The sequence below is a fragment of the Octopus bimaculoides genome, chromosome 3 (assembly GCF_046866305.1).
Source record: "Octopus bimaculoides isolate indiv1 chromosome 3, ASM4686630v1, whole genome shotgun sequence".
NCBI classification, from domain to species: Eukaryota; Metazoa; Mollusca; class Cephalopoda; order Octopoda; family Octopodidae; genus Octopus; species Octopus bimaculoides.
The window spans coordinates 18124853-18145192 of NC_142930.1; the positions used below are offsets into that span (position 1 = coordinate 18124853).

The window sequence follows — 20340 nt, forward strand, 5'->3', positions numbered from 1 at the left end:
TCGCGGTCATAGGATCGCGGTTTCGATTCCCCGACCAGGCGTTGTGAGTGTTTATTGAGTGAATACACCTAAAGCTTCACGAGGCTCCGGCAGGGGATGGTGGCGAACCCTAGTGTACTCTTTCACCACAACTTTCTCTTACTTCCTGTTTCTGTTGTGCCTGTAATTCAAAGGGTCAGCCTTGTCACACTGTGTCACGCTGAATATACCCGGTATATAAGGGTACACGTGTCTGTGGAGTGCTCAATCACTTGCATGTTAATTTCACGAGCAAGCTGTTCCGTTGATCGGATCAACTGGATTCCTCAACGTCGTTGGGTGCTGTTTTTCTACGCATACATTGACTTTTATTGAGTGAAATTAAATGGAGGGGAAGGCATTTGAATATATTTAACCACTTTTTACTAAACCATTTAGTCAGAATTTACAGAAAATTTCGAACTGCATCAACCACACAGGCCTCACCGGTGCTGCTGTTCTGGCTAATTAATATTTGTTTCTGATTTAAGTACAAGGTCAGCAGTTTTGAGTAAAGAAGGATGGCCAGTATCATCAACATTGGTAATTGACTGGTTGTTTATTGTATATACTCAGCTCCACAATGGACGAAAGGCATAGTTGACTGCGACGGAATAAATTTCTCGAGGCATTTTTTCCAACTCTTGCTTTAAATGTATGCATTGCAAGAAGCAGCTAGGTTTCTTTAACATTTTACATAGTTCATCCTATACAAGCTTATGTGTGAAAAATCAAAATACGAATTTTGAAAGAAGTTCCTATAAAACTAGTTTTTAAACATCGAATGGCTATAGGGGTCCACCAGAATAAAATAGTAATCAAGCTGTCCATAGATAAAAGAAAATGGTTGAGAACCCCTCCTCTAAACAGTGTTATTGTTTGTTATTAAATAATGCTTTCTCATCACACTAAATAAACGTAATAATGTGTTTACGGAAATGTACTTGCATAACAAGTGACCTGAGCTGAGATCGTATGCTGAAACAAAAACAATTGCAGCGTGAAAGGTGTTTTCAAATGGCTTATAAACACCTTCCACGCTGCAATTGTAATTTTGTTGTTTTGTTTTTGATTTAGTCACAAGACCAGCAATTTGGGGTGGGGTTGTCGATACCATTGACTCCAGAACTCAGTTGGTACTTTATTTTATCGATCATGAAAAGATGAAAAGCAAAATTAATCTCGGTAGGGCCAAACTCAGAAGGTAAAGAGACGGAACAGATGCTGCAAGGCACTTTTCCGACGCTCTAAGGATTCTGACAGCTTAACTGATGTCACAAAAAAGTCTTTAGATTCTTTTATGTTTCATTCATTAGACTGCGACCATGCTGAAGCAGTACCCTGAAGGGTTTAGTCGAATGAATCGACCCCATAACTTTTTAAAGCCTGGTACATATTCTATTGAATTGTTTTGCCGAACCACTAATTCACGGGGATTGCATGTCTTATAATCAGTATTGTAATGTCGAGAATAGAACGTTATTTTTGTTGTTTTTATTTGTTTTCTTTTGATCTGGAAGAATGGGTTGTGCCCATGTTGTTCACAAACTCTGAGACCAGTGAAACCGATAGGATTGTTGCTCTTTTTGAAAGAATGCAACTTAACGATCGCAAAATAAAATGTGTACCGGGGAGTAATTCCAGAAGGTCGACGTTTTGGAGAGGAAATGGTAGTGCGAGAGCGAAGTGGTCGGTACAGTATTCTTGAGAATATGTCGAGAAGCGAGCACCTGAATGAAGACTAGCCACTTCCAATAACAAAAAATCATTTTAGTAGCAGGAGAAAGATCAGAGAGAGATAAAAACTCGTCCGTGACCAGAGACTGAGATGATGAGTGACAAGCGTCCACCAAAACCGATATCATCTCTATATTTTACTAATGCCCATGCTATAAATTATTGATTCTGTATCACATGTCAGTTGGAATAGTCCCGACAAATCAAGAAGACCGTGGAATGATAGAAACGTAGGCTATAAAGCATTTTTGACTTTCTACGTTCCCAGTTCAAATCCTGTTCTGAGGAGGTGGCAAATCTGGGCACTAAACCGTTAATTGCTAATTAACTAAGTTAATATTTTCGTGAACGATTTTACTTTTCAAGTTAACTTTGGAAATCATTATCGGACTAATTAACTTCCATTATATTTAACTTCTTGAGTTAACTTCCGTTAGGAGCCTCCTGGAGGATGAGGAATACCAGCTGGCTGCTGTCTTCCACCCCAAGTTTCGTTTCATCTGGTTGGATAAGTATGACAACACCAAGGTCGCTAAGGTGAGGAAAAGCATGGAGGGTAAGGTCAATGAGGCCATGAGGTAGCAGTCTGACGAAGTGAGCAGCAACAACAAAGAGAAGGAGGATGACTTCTTCAGTGATGTTACCCAGCCAAAAGAGAGCAGCAGGAACCACAGGTCACTCAAGGACAAGGCCCAGCATCTGGTCGGAGACCAACTTCAAGGACTTGCTGACAGATGCTGCCTTCTTGGGTGAGCAAATGTTGGTGGACTTGTTCATCAAGTTCAACACAGCCACCCACTCCAGTACTTCAGTGGAGCGTTTGTTCTCTATGGGCAAGGACATCTTGAGGGCCAACAGATCATCCTGTCTGACGAAAACTTTGCAATACTAATTTTCATGAAGGGCAACATGCCTCTCAGGAACAAAATGGAGAGAAGAAAAGGAAAAATTAAATTATGTATATATCGTATTTTTCATATTTTTTTACAGCTACTTTATCAATAAACTTTTTTGGTGCCAGTATAATCTGTTTAATACTACAGGGTGTCCACAAAGTCTGGCTACATGGAGATTAATACATACTTTAAGAAATTATTATTTCTAATATTCAATTGTTTATGTTATGATTTTATTTACTCTATGTACCCACATGGGGATTAACACATACTTTAAGAAATTATTTCTTATATTTAATTGTTTATGTCATGACTTTATTTACAACATGTACTCAGACTTTGTGGACACCCTGTATTACTGTGTTTCATTTGAGTTTTCTTTTCTTTTTTTTTTTTACCTTTTTCTAGCTCTAAAAGCCTTTAAACCCTTAAAACAAAGGGAGCAAAAACTATGAAATCAGCCGTTTTTAGGTCTTTTAAAAGTTAAAACTATAAAATTAGCATTTTTTAAACTCTAAAGCAAAAAAAAAAAAACTATAGTTTTGGGGTTCTAAAGCCCTTAAAAAGGCCAATAAAGGCTGCTTTTATAGTTATGGCACTTTTTAAAGGTGTTTTTAGAGCAAAACTGAATTTTTGCTGTAATAAAAATTAATGTTAACAGTTTATCGATAATTTCCGTTACATTTTTAAAGAATTAACTGATTAGCAGTTATCCAAGTTAACTTATTGGTTAACAGATTAACAGTTAACGAAGTTAACATTTCGATTAACGGTGCTCACCTTTAGAAGGTGGATATTGTCTTTCATGGTGTCTGGTATCAATAAAATATCAATCGTAAATTCAAATCGATTGACTACATCATTCCCTTATAAATTTGTGGCCTTGTGCTATAGGTGATCATTATTATCAAAATAACATGCAATTAAATTTATAACATTCGTGAAACTATTTGAAAGATTTAAAGAATGGACAACTTGAAATATTCCTCTTCGAAAATACTTTTTTTTATTTTTAGAATAGATTGTTCGTGAAGAGTTAGTGTATAACATACACTTTTTAAAAAAATCGTAAATTTATAACCAAATTGAATAGATCTGTGATACTGTGTGAATTCAAGTTGAACTGTTCAGAACTTCTTCCAATCTAAGTATTTACCTCTTCAGCTTTTACCACATCGGTTATACAATCATCATCATCATCGTTTAACGTCCGCTTTCCATGCTAGCATGGGTTGGACGATTTGACTGAGGACTGGTGCAACCGGATGGCTACACCAGGCTCCAATCTAATTTGGCAGAGTTTCTACAGCTGGATGCCCTTCCTAACGCCAACCACTCAGAGAGTGTAGTGGGTGCTTTTACGTGTCACCCGCACGAAAACGGCCACGTTCGAAATGGTGTCTTTTATGTGCCACCCGCACAAGAGCCAGTCCAGGGGCACTGGCAACGATCTCGCTCGAAAACCCTACAAGGCCAGTCAGGCGGTACTGGCAACGGTCACGTTCAGGATGGTACATCTTATGTGCCACCCGCACAAGAGCCAGTCCAGGGGCACTGGCAACGATCTCACTTGGCTTGCCGGGTCTTCTCACGCACAGTACATTTCCAAAGGTCTCGGTCAGTAGTCATCGCCTCGGTGAGGCCCAATGTTCGAAGGTCTTGCCTCACCACCTCAGCCCAGGTCTTCTTGGGCCTACCTCTTCCACGGGTTCCCTCAACTGTTAGGGAGTGGCACTTTTTTACGCAGCTATCCTCATTCATTCTCACCACATGTCCAAACCAGCGCAATCGTCTCTCTTGCACACCATACTGACGCTTCTTATGTTCAGCTTTTCTCTCAAGATACTTACACTATTTATTGTACACTGTCTTTCATCTAAAACCATTTGTCGCTTGTTTGACTTCCTCTCTAGATCCCTACTGTCTCACTCCTTAAAACTTGTAATAAGCACTTATCCAATTTTTCTTCCGCAAGCAATGTTTTAAGTGCCTATCTCTCTCTACACACACATGGTTCACTCCTGCTAATAACCTACAAATGCTTATACTGAATATTAACTATATCAGCCTCATTCTATGTAGTGTCTCTTTACTGAAGCTCATCTATTTTTTCTTACATGGGCATAAGATCCAAAATTTATTGAGGAGAAATATGTGTTGGGTTTTATCTGCTATGGAAAGAGGAAAAACTAAGACAGCTGGGACAGAAGTGCAATGCTCTCCTTTTCTTTTAGACTTTATTACCTCTTTTTAGACTAAATAATTAAAAACATCATTTGAAGTTATTCAACATTTGTAAAAGTAAGCTCAACTACTTTTCTTTTCCTCGTGATTTATAATAATCTATTCCATCGGTAGGATAATTTGTACAATTAGCAATAAAAGACAATTTTACAAGTACAAGTTAGCTGATGATGTCCTTTCGAAAGGTGTGAATATTACAACATATCTGCAAATACACAGGACTCCTTTACACAATTCAGTCAAGCACGATCCATATTCCATAAAAGAACCCGACGTGTACTGAAGTCAGCAGTAGTTACTTTTTTTTTTTCTTTTTAACCCATATTTTAACGATTTTTCCAGCTTACTGGATGCGTGACGTTTTCTTATGCGAATACCTCTTACTTTTCTCCAAAGAGTCCAACCTAAAAATTAGGGAATTCCTGATCAAGATTGGAAAATGTAACTTTTTTTTAGATCTTTGAAGAAATTACAGATTAAATGGAAGAAACAGTGCAGTAAAAACCTCAAAGTGTTTCTTCTGATAAAATGTAGTTGGTTTCCAATTTCCTGTTCCTTTGTCATTAATTTAATTTCATACCAATTGAAATAACCAACTCGGCTACATTAAACTAATCTAAGAAATATACCAATAAAAAAAATTAAAAAAACTATTCCTAGCAGTGAGACAAGTGTAGAGGCGAGCAAAGTGCCAACAAGATGCATATTTAACGTCGCTTATTTAAACTGATAACTTTATCAACCGATTTTTTACTAGACTACAACTGGATTCCTCGAAGTCTGTTTAACCCCACCCGGTCAGTTTTGGCCGAGCAGACACATGAACAAAGGCGTTCTAGCCACGATCATCTCGTTTTGTTTTTTGTTTACTATAGTATATCAAAGACAACCTCACTTAGAGTGTGAAGTGGGATTCAGTTGCTATTTCTAGCAGATCGAGTGATCATGTAGATGTTCTCTCACACTGGTTTTTAATGCGGCTATTTTTGTTTTTCACGCAACATGCTGAATTCATATTTTTAAAAAGTTGTCAATATACGATAAAGCATCTAAAGATAAAAACGGGATCTTTATGATTTGACGTTTCGCTTATGAAAAAGAAAAAAAAAACTAGGCAAGATATTAATTTTGATCAAAATTGATTTCAATTTACTTCTCCATTGATGGTTAAGACAAAACCCACAATAATAAATAGTATGAACTATGTTCGCTCAACCAGCAAGAAATAGCAATTAAATCTCCCTAAATGTCATCCTTCTTTCGTGGAAAGGGGGGAAACATTGACTAAGGTATTCTAGGTACGCAATGCCCGAGAAACAGACGAGATAGTCATGGCTGGAATGACTTTCATTAGAGATTTGCTGAATGAAGGCTAGCCTAGGGTTAAACGTCAACGTAATAAGAATAATACTAATAATAAATAGAAAGGAAAATGATGGCTGCGCAGACTCAATCGACTGACACTTGCACTACTTCCGGCGAAAATGAAACGGATGTGACTATTTTCGAGTGAAGCTTTTATAAGTTTGGGTCTTTAAAGGAGAAATGTCCAGCGGGATTATCTCCAATGGAACTACATATGAAATGAATCCATGGTTCGGAATGCAGGTGAGTGCCTCTTGAATATCTTGTGCACTGTTAGATTGTTTATTGGATAATTTCGTTTGAAACAGCTGGTGGAAGTGAAACGATATTAAAAAAAAACAAGCAAAAAAGATGTCCTCTTTCTAGAGTTTTTAGTATACATATATATATATAACGTATTATACACACACTATATATATACGTAGATACGTGTATAGATATATAATCTTTGTATATCTGTATATTCATAAAAGCTGACTTACAATTATAATACTGATTGTGTGTGTGTGTGTGTGTGTTTTTTTACATATAGATTTTTGTCGTAATTTTTGTATTCGATTTTCAATTTCCATCTTCTGTCGTTGAAAGTTCTTGTCACTAAAGTTTTTACCGTTAAATATGTATATATTCTAAATAACAATCGATTCTGCTTATGTAAAGAAGGCTTCGACTTGAACGATTTAATAAAAATGTATATATATATATATAACCATATATGCATGTATGCATACATATGGATGTAGGTATGTACATATATGTATGGATATATGCATATATATATATATATATATATATATATATATATATATATAGTCTATCTGGATGTTTTGTTGTCCCTTGTATCACCTGTCTGGATATTTTGCGTTCTTGTCCCATTTTGTATTATATATATATATATATATATATAAAGTGTCTATCTTTTTAAGTTCTAAAAATATAAATCTAACTTAATTTTTTACGAACATGTTGATCTCCCCATCCCCGTCTTGTGCGATTAAACTTAGACAGTTTTTAATAAACTTTTTCTTCGAGTAAAATACACAATTACTTCATGTTTGTGAATTGTATAACTTTATGAAAATTGTTATACTATAGTATGTATATGCGCACATACAGAGAATAATACATATTTGGTGGGGTGGTGTCAAAATGTAACTCATTTCCAAAATTCTGCTTCATTTTATTGGAAGATATATCCGAATACGCTTCTCAGAATTAAAAGTGTAATTTGAATCCGTGGATCTTTGAAAACATTCGTTGTTCTTTTATTTATGTTCTACATTTTCCAAATCTTCAATTTTTAATTATTTAGGTTAGGTTTGGTACCAAGCGAAATCAAGTTCAATGAAGTATTTATTTTCACACCACACACACGCTCACATACATACACTTGAACTCTTAAAGGGTGGATAGCGGCTTGCTGTGGACGTTTATAAGTTTTCCTCCTTAAGCATTAAATGGAGATCGTTCTAGTCAGAAATTGAATCTGTGTTTCTGACAATACCCATTAAGGTGATCTAACACTGCAACCCGTTGCATTTTGGTTTTTGTATGTAAATATATGTGCTGGTAATTGGATAGAGAACATGGATTGATGACAACCTCAAACTTTACAAGGTTTGTGGTGTTTAAGTAAAAAGACAATTTTGAATCCTAATTGCTGTATAATTTTACAAGCTGTACGTAAATTTACTCATCAATTTTGACAAACTGTTCGTTAATTGGTGGAATTGAAGTAACTTTAGTAAATAAAGCACCGATCTATCTGCTTGTGGGTTATGAGATTCCTGCCTGTGTTTTCGTTATTATTCTGAACAGATCACTTGTGTAGGGACCAGAAAAACTGGCGTACTATCCGGGGGAAGATTTCTCTCATCCTTTTCTCGTTGCTTCTCAGAATTTCCTCGTAGTTTCGGAGACATTTACATGTTTCCGTTTGTATAGGTTTTACAAGTTTGGTCTACTAACCACACACAAATGTCCAATAACATATTCGATATTCTGATAGAAGGGGAGGACTTCATAAGTAAATATAAACAAAAACAGTCTATCATGTTATTTTTATTACAACCTTCACTAGAACATTTACAGCTAATAACATTATTTCTTCTAAGCACTAGATAGATCTGATCATATTACACTGAGGCCAGTTTCTGCTGGTACCCCATAATTCGTTGTCGAGTGAAATAGACATGCAAAGTTTAGATTAGAACACTTGTTAGTAACATCTCTATCACAAGTGGAACCACTTTGTAAAAAGTCATCTCCAATTCCACGATATCACTTCTCATTATCTTGCTGCTGATTTTTGATGCTCCTAAAATCATAGTGAGGCTACTGTCTGCATAGCTTTCTTCCTGGAATCCAGTTAAAACAGATATTTCCTAAACATCATTTTAACAATGAGTAATAAATTTTTATTAGCACAGAAAAAGGATGGTGGAGTAGCAGATACAGGCTTACAATTAGATTTGTTCTGCATTCTTGAGTTCAATTCCTGTTCATGCTGACACTGCTCTTCCTTGTTCTGAGGAAATCAACATAAATATTAGCTATATATATTGGGGAATTTGTTCAATTGATTTAATTATACCAATGTAAAAATATCGTTATTACTTCACTGAAATCCGAGCATTAGGTTAGAATTTGTATTAAATTCTTGACCAATGTTTCCTGTCGTGTTAGATCTCATCATCATCGTTTAACGTCCGCCTTCCATGCTAGCATGGGTTGGACGATTTGACTGAGGACTGGCGAACCAGATGGCTACACCAGGTTCCAATCTGATTTGGCAGAGTTTACATGCCCTTCCTAACGCCAACCACTCCAAGAGTGTAGTGGGTGCTTTTACGTGCCACCGGCACGAAGGCCAGTCAAGCGGTACTGGCAATGGTCACTCTCATAATGGTGTATTTTACCTGTCACCTGCACAGGAGCCAGTTCGGCGGCACTGGCAATGATCTCGCTCAAATGTTTTTTTGTTTTGTTTTGTTTTTTAAATCTGCTTAATCAAATTAACCTCATTGGATTAGAAAATTATTTTAGCAATGAAACCTCCTGTTTATTGCAGCTGATTCCATAAAACCTTTTTATTTTAGTGTGTAAAGTGATGGAGACATAACTGGTATAAACTCTTCCATATCAAAATTACATTATGTATTTTTGATGCAGTTAGTTTTTCCATCTCCCTGCATACATTCTTGGTAGTGTTAGGTTGTGGAATTGTTAATATTAGTCTTACTTATAGACTTTCTTAGGCGAACCAGCCTTAATTATCTCTGTTTCAGCCACCTCAGTGTGCTCTTTTCCATTATTCACCCCACACAATCACATGACTCAATCATGCATCATGGTCCTAGGTAGATGGAGGTGTTTATATTTGCTGTACTATTATAGATCAATCCCAGTTAATTAATTGCAAATCATAGGTCTATTTCAGCAGATCTGATGATACAACAAATCAGTTCCTGACACATTGCCAACTACTGTTGTTTACACCTGTCTTGCTAACTAATTTACAGCCAGGCAGACTGTGTAAAGGAGTCAATGATATGACTAACAAAACCATGCTATGGTCTTGACTCATTAGTAAGCATTTTACATGATGAATCAGCTAGACTCTTCCTAGTCATACTGGGTTATTAATAAATGAATGAATTTCCAATGTCATAGTCCAGGAATTGAAGTGCTATTGTGAACCACACCTCTCAGGACTTTATTTCCACACTATGGCACTCCTCACAAGCCTATCATCAAAATCCTTCTATTATTTCCTTTACTTCTAGTCTTTCTCTCTTTGGTTTGATGACTCTACTGACAATGAAGTTGTATTTTGTTTTTGGTTTCTAACATTTGGTGCAGCCCCCAATACTTGCATTGGATGGCGCTTCTGCTTCATAGTTGTTTGTTTGGAAGAATATCCTTTGTTTTTTTTTTGTTTTTTGTTTTTAATTTCCATATTTAAAAATTATTCTATATCTACTTTTTGCATTAAAATTATTAACAAATGGGGTTGTAGGTGGTGTGGAAGGGGATTTTGATAGAAAAGATGATACTCTCTACCATGAATGCAGTAAGTTCATCTGCTCTGATGTTGGTAATGGCTGCTTTTCTCCCTCTTTGTTGTAGATTTCATTCAGACGTTCTCTATGCTCAGAAACCTAATAGAAGTTGTCAAATGGTACTCTGAATACATCTTCCAGTCACAATATAAGTTGCATTAAGTTATTTAACTATTCAAGTAATTAAATAACCAGTAGTGAATAGGTTTCATGCTCTGTTGATTCATGTAAAAGTTAAATAGGTGAAAGTTGGACTACTTGCACAAAGTAGTCCAACATTTTTATTTGAAATCTATTGCAGGCTTGTGCATTGCACTTATTTCTACCAGTCAGGAATAGATATCAGATTATCTCCAGTGGAGAAGTGAATTGTCCTTCTTCTGGTTAATGCTATGAAATTAGAGCAAGGATTATGAAATTCTAACATATTACCGAGTTTAATTTTTTTCAGCAAGACGATATGTAACAGACCTAGAAGTTGTCATTGTTTAGTTTGTTTTTTGTTTTTTTTACTAAAGTTTTTGTAAAAAAAATAATAAATCCCCCACCTCCTCCAACTCATCATTGGTTACCCGTCAACCCTACATAATTTCTTCCTACAACCCTTATCCTCTAACACTTGTTCTTTATTATATTCACCTTTTCATTATCCCTAACTATATTCCACTTTCCCATACACTTTTGCAACCTCTATACACCCACACTTCTCCTGTCATTTGTTAGGGCCTACTTTGACACATCATCATTATTTTCATCTCTTTCCAGCTCCACCATGGCCATTCTCATCTTCTCTTCTATTATGTCAATCACCATGTCGGTCCTCTATTGCAAGAAACCTGTTCTGTTCTGGCTCCTTCTCTCACACATTAACCCTTCACTCGTAGCATAAAGCTTCCTCCTTTTCTACTGTAATCCTACTCAGTCAAGGGAGATCTTAGTCTTCTGGGCTGCATGATGACCTCACTAATGCTGGTGTTACAAGAAAGAAGAACAACACTCAGTACATACTGTAAAGTGGTTAGTATTAGGAAGGGCATCTAGCCATAGAAACCATGCCAAAGCAGACCTTGGAACTTGGACCCACCAGATCCTGTAAAACCAGCCAATTCATGTTAGCATGGAAGATAGATGTTAAAACATGAGGATAATCTAGCCAGCCTCAATACAGTATGTTAGGTGCTAGCACCAATAATGGTATTCATATAGACATTGTAGTATGGTATTTTCTAACACAAAGTTTGAAATCTCATCATTATCAATTAAAGTAAAAAAATTAAAATATTATCTTACAATTCAGAGAAATTAAAACTGTAAATGTTGAATCTGAGCCATCATTCTCTTTCTACTCCAATTTTCCTACATTTCTGTTGCATTCAGGATTACCTCATCTTGAATGATTTTGGCACCTTTTGAAATTTTGACAGTGAAAAGAAGCAGATGTAAGAAATGCTTATTTAGCACTCTATTGTTTTATGTTTGAAAAGAGGTTAAATTTATTTGAATTTCAAAAACAATCAGCAAAAAAGTATAGAACTAAAAAAAACCCATAAAACACTGATAAGAATAATTTTTGTGTTAATTCAAATAACATTGGAAAAAATTTATCTGACAACCCTTGTCATATGAATATACATACATATACACATTCTTATGGGCAATAAGAGTAGAGCTGTATCAGTGGTACATCCCAATTTTGCCTCTCTGAGAATTTGATGCATTGTGCCTTGATGCTAAAGTCTAGAGACTTCAGCACCACATTCACTTCAGTGCTATCAATATGATCAATGAAGGTAACACAAATAGGCAGCTTATACTCTTGTGCTGTTGTTCTTCCAAAAACCTGTGTGCTCCTCATCTGTTGGTTGTCAAGATGTGATAGTTTGGTGACTGTAACCTTTCTGAACAGCCTGTGGATGTCATACAGAGGCGTATGGGGTGATAGTTTTGCAGATCTTCCCTATCATCCTTCTTATAAAGCCAAATAATATTCAACTCTGACAGTAAGGGTATTTTCCACTTTCACTTATCAGTTGCAATGAAAGAGGAAGATTTTTCTTTAGTCGTTATACTCCACTCTTCAACATTCTGCTATTATAACCTCTTTTCAAGAGGTTTTATTCTTCATCAGCTTTAAAACAAAATGAGTGACACTTCAAATACTTGTGACAATGGAGGATTCAGTGTCATTGATGATTTTAAAATGATTGATGTAAACGGTTTCACAGACCTCCTCCAGCCCCTTTTGTTCATAACCGTGAGCCTGTCTTTGTTCTTGAACACCATAAACTCCAATAACTGCCATCTCTTTCTTGCTTCTTTTTAGAATTTTCCTCTCCTCGGCAACAGCTGCTTTTTAGTCTCTAGTTCTTGATGCTTCTTTGTAGATGTCTTATCACCTTGTAGATAATGAAATACTCAAGTTGGTCTTCCATATTCCTTTTCATTTTGTTTCTCTAACATATTCCCAGTTTCCTATGAGATCCCTCTGTTTGTCTCCTGTAGCTTTACAGTTCTCACTATCCACATGTAGCTTTTCATTTTCTGGATCAGTGAATTGTTAATCATCATCAGTTTCTTCAAACCAAGTTTCCTTCCTGATTGCATTCTGCAACTATGTCACTTTGACAATCTTGATAGCTTGGTTCATCATTGAGAGCTGTAGTGCCATCAATCCCCAAAAAGACTAAGGTCATGCAGACATTATTCACAGGCAACACACTTCCTCAGCAATTGCATGTAAACAATACACCTCTGAAAAACACATCTTTCTGCTGTCTTGGCAGTATAATTTCAGATTTGGCACATACTGATGAAGATATCACCAACTGCATCAACTTGCTACTTTGTTTGGAAGACTGAAATCCTAGGTATTTGCCAACTCAGGTCTTTGTTTTCATGCCAAAATTGTTGCATATTGAGCTGTTGTGATCTCCACACCACTATATGGCAGTGAATGCTGGACACTTTACAACTTGAAGCTTTTCATGTTCGGTGCTTTCAAAATATTCTTGGCATCTCTTGAGAACAATAGATTCCCCACTATATCTTTCAGCATCCAGGAATCACAAGTATTGAATGCATCTTTGACTGTTGTCTTCTGCACTGAGAAGGATATGTAGCATGGGTGCCTGAAAATCACCTTCCAAGACTTGAAACTGGAGGTCGCTCTCATGGGGCACAAAAAAAAAACAAAGATCAGTTAAAGAAAATTCTTCAAGTTTGCAACAGTCCTTTCTCCCAGCTTTGAGAATCTCTCACAAGACAGAAAGACCTGGCAGAGTAACTGTGACAAAGTAAAGGAGTCAGTCTTCAAACAATATCAACACCACCATCTCAAGGGAAAATGACATAGGCATGAACCCTGAAACCAACCGGCACAATCTAGACATTTTCCCTGCCCTATCTGCTGTAGAATTTATGGATCCGGAATGGGAATGAACAATCCCGTCAACTCACAAAAGCAGACAACCTTGATGAGGAGCTGAGGGGAAAATATGTGTGTGTATATATATATATGTGTGTGTGTGTGTGTGTTTATATACGCGTGTGTGTATATGTGTGTGTAAAAATGCTCCTTAATGTATCAGTGTACAAACATATAGAATCATCATCATCATCATCATCGTTTAACGTCCGCTTTCCATGCTAGCATGGGTTGGACGATTTGACTGAGGACTGGTGAAACCGGATGGCAACACCAGGCTCCAGTCTGATTTGGCAGAGTTTCTACAGCTGGATGCCCTTCCTAACGCCAACCACTCAGAGAATATATAGTACAATATAAGAGAAAATGATAAGCAGTGTATAAGGTTTATAAATAAGAGAAATAGTATGAGGAAAATTTATTTAACAAGAAACTTATAATATCACATTGTTTCATAACTTAAAGCATGTAAAGATAATTTATATTATAAATTATTTACATATCTGTATGTTTTAAAAGATTTTTTGTATTAATGCAGACATGCAAGTAATTTATTATTAAATAAAATAATATAAATTATCTTTACCTGCTTCATGATATTTGAAATTTCTTATAGTTAAATAAATTTTCATCATACTATTTCTTTTGTCATTTGTAACTTTGTGTGTGTGTATATATATATATATATATATGAAAGCACTATTTATAACGATACAGTGTATGGAGACTTCATTCTCAAAATTTAAGCATGAATTTAAGCATGAATTTGAGCATGGAAAAGTAAATGTTAAAATCATGATGTATATATTTTGTATGTATATTGAACAATATATGTGCATATATCTCCTTTTAAGGGTAACCGTTGGACTGATGATTTAGTGAAGTGTGAGCAGACCAGTTTAGGAACAGCCACCAATGCATTCTATCCAGGAGATCTTCACCCCATAGAACAACATGAATTTGAAGACAGAAGTTTCTACTTCTGGTAATGTACTTTTTTTTTTTTTTTTCACTGTATTGGTGTTGTGCATAGTTTAATTATACTGCCTACTTAATTACTACTTGTGATCCAGGATGAGGAGCATTTTGTACTTTCTGTATAAAAGGTTTTTTTTTTTTTTTTTTTTTCTAGTCACCTACCGTTCCGGCAGACACTCTAGCCAAATCGACTACATCCTCGCCAGAAATAGGGAAAGAGGGCGGCTTATAAATGCCAAAACCTACCCTGGCGAAGAATGTACCCCACAACATAGATTAGTAGTTAGCGACTTTGGGATCAAGGCAAAATGGGTGCCCAGAATTAGACAGGCTTGGAGGAGAAGGGTGTGGAAGCTTAAAGACCCTGCAAACGGACAGAGACTTAGAGACAAGTTACTTGAAGCATTTAACGAAATAGAAGGGGATATAGCATCATACAACGTGGAAGACAATTGGAGATTTCTGCGGGACAACCTGTTGAAAGCCACCGACCAGATTTGTGGGTGGTGTAAGGTCCCCTCCCGACCCAGAGTAACGTGGTGGTGGAACAAGGAGGTAGACAGGGCTATTAGACAAAAGAAACAGGCTTGGAAGGACTGGAAGAACGGTGGTAGCAGGGAATTGTACCAATGTGCCAGAAGGGAGGCTAGGCGACAGGTTTATTTAGCCAGAGGGGAAGCAGATAAGGAAAGATTTGCCAATGTTCTGCGCCGTGAGGACCAAAGACTCGAGGTATTTCGTGTTGCAAGACAGTGTAGGAGAGAGAATAGTGATGTTGTAGGAGAGAAATGTGTTCGCATGGATGATGGTACGCTTGCATTAAATGGGGATGCAAAGAAAGAGGTCTGGAGATGCCACTACGATAGATTGCTTAATAAAGAGAATGAATGGGAGAAAGAGAGCCTGCCGTATGTCGACCCAATAGAGGGACCAGCTATCCGAGTTGATAGTACCAGGGTAGATAAAGCAATTAAGAGTATGAAGACCGGGAAAGCCCCCGGCCCATCAGGAATCACTCCAGAGATGCTCAAAATATCTGGCAGTGTTGGCTATAGCCTAGTCACCCGTATTACGAACCAGGTGATACACGAAGGAGTCATACCCAATGACTAGTGTAGCAGCACCATAGTCAACTGCTACAAAGGTAAAGGTGACGCTTTAGATACAAATAATTACAGAGGCATCAAGCTGTTAGATCAGGTTATGAAAGTTACAGAGAGGGTCATAGCCCAACTAATTAGGGAGCGAATCAATTTAGATGAGATGCAGTTTGGGTTCGTGCCAGGTAAAAGCACTACTGATGCCTTATTTCTAGTGAGACAGTTGCAGGAGAAATACCTAGCTAAGGATAAACCTCTGTACCTGGCTTTCGTTGACATGGAGAAAGCCTTTGACAGGGTCCCCGATCCCTTATCTGGTGGTCAATGAGGAAACTTGGGATAGAAGAATGGTTAGTGAGAGCTGTGCGAGCCATGTACAGAGATGCTGCCAGTAAGGTGAGGGTTGGAAATGAGTACAGCAATGAATTCCGGGTAGAGGTAGTGGTCCACCAAGGTTCCGTCCTCAGCCCCCTCTTATTTACCATAGTCCTCCAGGCAATCACAGAGGAGTTCAAGACAGGTTGCCCCTGGGAGCTCCTCTATGCTGATGACCTTGCCCTAATTGCGGAGTCACTATCAGAACTAGAGGAGAAGTTTCAGGTGTGGAAGCAAGGTCTAGAATTGAAGGGCCTTAGAGTCAACCTAGCTAAAACCAAAATCCTCATAAGTAGGAAGGTAGATAAAACACAAACCCCTTCAGGTAGATGGCCCTGCTCAGTATGTAGAAAAGGAGTAGGTAGTAACTCTATAAGATGTACCCGGTGCAAGCTATGGACACATAAGAGGTGCAGCAACATCAAAGGCAGGTTAACTAGCAAGTTAGTTTTTGTTTGTGGCAGATGTTCAGGTGCAATAAAGACTGCAAACAAACAGGAAACAACTTCTATCTCATTCCAGGGTGAAAAACTAGAGGTAGTCGATAGCTTTCGCTATCTGGGCGACCAAGTTAGTAGTGGGGGTGGGTGCGCTGAAAGTGTAGCTGCTAGAATAAGAATAGCCTGGGCAAAGTTTAGAGAGCTCTTACCCCTGCTGGCGACAAAGGGACTCTCACTCAGAGTAAAAGGCAGACTGTATGACGCCTGCGTACGAACAACCATGCTACATGGCAGTGAAACATGGGCTGTAACTGCTGAGGACATACGTAAGCTCGCAAGGAATGAAGCCAGTATGCTCCATTGGATGTGTAATGTCAATGTGAATACCCGTCAGAGTGTAAGTATCTTGAGAGAAAAGCTGAACATTAGAAGCATCAGTTGTGGCGTGCAAGAGAGACGATTGCGCTGGTATGGACATGTGGTGAGAATGGAGGAGGATAGCTGCGTGAAAAAGTGCCACACCCTAACAGTTGAGGGAACCCGTGGAAGAGGTAGGCCCAGGAAGACCTGGGCTGAGGTGGTGAGGCAAGACCTTCGTACATTGGGCCTCACCGAGGCGATGACTACTGACCGAGACCTTTGGAAATGTGCTGTGCGTGAGAAGACCCGGCAAGCCAAGTCAGATCGTTGCCAGTGCCCCTGGACTGGTTCTTGTGCGGGTGGCACATGAGATGCACCATTTTGAGCGTGGCCGTTGCCAGTACCGCCTGACTGGCTCCTGTAGGATTTTCGAGCGAGATCGTTGCCAGTGCCCCTGGACTGGCTTGTGCGGGTGGCACATAAAAGACACCATTTCGAGCGTGGCCGTTTTCGTGCGGGTGACACGTAAAAGCACCCACTACACTCTCTGAGTGGTTGGCGTTAGGAAGGGCATCCAGCTGTAGAAACTCTGCCAAATCAGACTGGAGCCTGGTGTTGCCATCCGGTTTCACCAGTCCTCGGTCAAATCGTCCAACCCATGCTAGCATGGAAAGCGGACGTTAAACGATGATGATGATGATGATGATCCACTCTTACTTTGCATTGAGTATTATCTTTCCAGATAATTTTCAGTGAACCTAGTAGTTGTGTTTACTGCACTGTTCCTTCTTCCAGATTAAGTTCAAATTTCCCAAAGTTAGCTTTCAAATTTTTTCGTCACAGTTTTCAAGGCCCTGAGGATAATTGGCAAACTCATGACTTTATTAAATTTATTGTAACATTTGAGGATTATATAATACTTTTTAAAATTTTTACTCAGGTATCATAAGTACATCATGTAATCATATCATCATCATCATCATCGTTTAACGTCCACTTTTCATGCTAGCATGGGCTGGACGATTTGACTGAGGACTGGCAAGCCAGAAGGCTGCACCAGGCTCCAATCTGATCTGGCAGAGTTTCTACAGCTTGATGCCCTTCCTAACGCCAACCACTCCGAGAGTGTAGTGGGTGCTTTTACGTGATATATATATATATATATATATATATATATATATATATATATGTATGTGTGTGTGTGTGTGTGTGTGTGTGTGTGTGTGTGTGTAATCATCCTTTTCAAGTGGAGTAACCACTCCTTTACTGCAAAACAGTTATTTCTGTCATACCTTCCATCACCTAGCATAAAGCCACTTTTCTCAATGCAACATCCCTCCTCAGCTGAGTTTTGTCTTGCAAATTACTTGGTGACCTCACTAGTGCTAGTGCCACATAAAAAAACACCCAGTACACTCTGTGAACTGGTTGGCATTAGGGAGGGCATCCAGTCATAGAAACCGTACCTAAGTAGACATTGGAGTTTGGCACAGTCTTCTGGCTCATTGGCTCCTATCAAACTGTCCAACCCATGCCTGCTGAGAATACAGACATAAAATGATGATGAGTGCTTGTATATGTTTGATTACAGTTATGCATCTCTGAAAATCACTGAACTACAAATAATGAAGTTATTTTCCTGTCAACAAATAATGGCTAACTTTGTGTCTTTGAAGGTGTTTGGAATGAAATCCCTTACTTGCAAAAAAAAAAGATAAGTAAAAGTTAGCAACAGGAAGAGCATCTGTCTTTAAAACAATGCCTCAATGATATATTCATCTAACTCCTGCTGACATATAAAAATAAACAAAATCCTATATTCACACTATCATTTATCTAGGCTAGCACATGGTGGTGTAAAGAAAATGGTACCATGTGAGTGGTAGTCAATGGTGTATCATAGAAAAACGAAATGAATGAGGTTGTTTCATGTGTTTTATAAGCATATCAGAAACATAAATGAAATGACCCAGAGAATGAATTTACTCAGTTTGCTCAGAATGTATAGTTGTTCCATGGCCCCTGATTAGAGAGCACACATAAAGACACAAACAACATTGTATTTTAAGCAAAAAATCTCTGACTGCTCAATAATAATTTCCAAACAAAATTACTTTGAGATTAAGTTGTGAAAATACCCAATTGGTCATTTATTCAAACTTTATTATGTACAGGTATTGTATGATTCACCTGGGCAATGAGATCCAATGAGAATGTCTCTACAAAAAAAGCTGGTATCCCATAGAATATAAAATATGCTTCTTATGCTGATAAAAGAAATTTTTCAATCTGAAATATATTAAATATTTACTAAACAAGTATCTAGCATTGCTTGCATACTTGTTTATTAATCTAAACTATACTTGTTACAATTTACTTTCCTATCAACTTGTCAGCAAATCAGATTTTTTGTTTTTTTAATGATTTAAAACATCTGTGTAGTGTTTGAGGGCATATTTCAAATGAAAAAAAATATGTTGAATGGACTGTCAGGTGAAACTTGAAATCACTATCAAAACTATTTTATAATGAAATTAACTCTAATTTTAGTATTGAGTTCCCCTTTTAGTAAATTTTCTGTTGTTATTCCTGTAATTCCTTTAAAATAACAACCCCCAAAATTAACCTGTATCACTAAAAGCTAACAAATCAAGTAAAAGAATTACATAAATTAGAATTAATGGAAGTTCAGAAACATAGTGCTATAAAATAAACAGGTTATATCACATTAAATTTGTGCATGTTTTGGTGAGAAATAAACAGAATGAAGATAACCCAGACCTAATATCAGGTCCATATGGCTGCTTCTACTGAATGCATATATATATATGTACATATGAGGTCTGTCCAAAAAGAAACCAAACTTTTTCATTCTTCCCAAGTCCATAAACTTTAGAGCTACCTCAATCAATGTTGGCACAATGAAAGGTAGGTCTTGTGAAACTGTTGAAATACTAGAGCAGAAACATGTAGACGTGTGCTGTATGCAAGAGGTGCAGTGGAGGAGAGCCTCAACTAGATTGCTCATGGGCAAGGAGTAGATACAAATTCTTCTTGGTGAGTGGTGTAGGTATGCTTGTGGCAGAGAAATAGGTAAAATAATTGAGGTTGTCAGCATGTATAATAGGATAATTAAGCTAAGACTACCCTTGTGTAATGTAGCCATCTCTTCAGTTATCCGGCCATTGAAAATTCCTGTCTAGACTCGGAGTTTTATCATGGCTACCAAATAAGTGTCACATATTTTTACAGATAAATTCCTCTATTTACATAATATCAAGGTCTCTTTCTTTCTTTTGTTGTCCTTTCTATCAATATATATATATATATGTATATATACAT

The 20340-nt window shown here is 37.5% G+C and overlaps 1 protein-coding gene across 1 annotated transcript in view; it reads left to right on the plus strand.

The window, feature by feature from the left end:
• The first annotated feature begins 6396 nt into the window (after window positions 1-6396).
• The window catches only part of LOC106873708 (TGF-beta-activated kinase 1 and MAP3K7-binding protein 1), a 30898-nt gene continuing 16954 nt past the window's right edge, over window positions 6397-20340 (plus strand). The window contains exons 1-2 of the mRNA XM_014921181.3: window positions 6397-6503; window positions 14600-14730. Coding sequence (XP_014776667.1) covers window positions 6441-6503; window positions 14600-14730 — 194 coding nt within the window. The 5' untranslated portion in view covers window positions 6397-6440. The remainder of the gene's footprint in view (window positions 6504-14599; window positions 14731-20340) is intronic.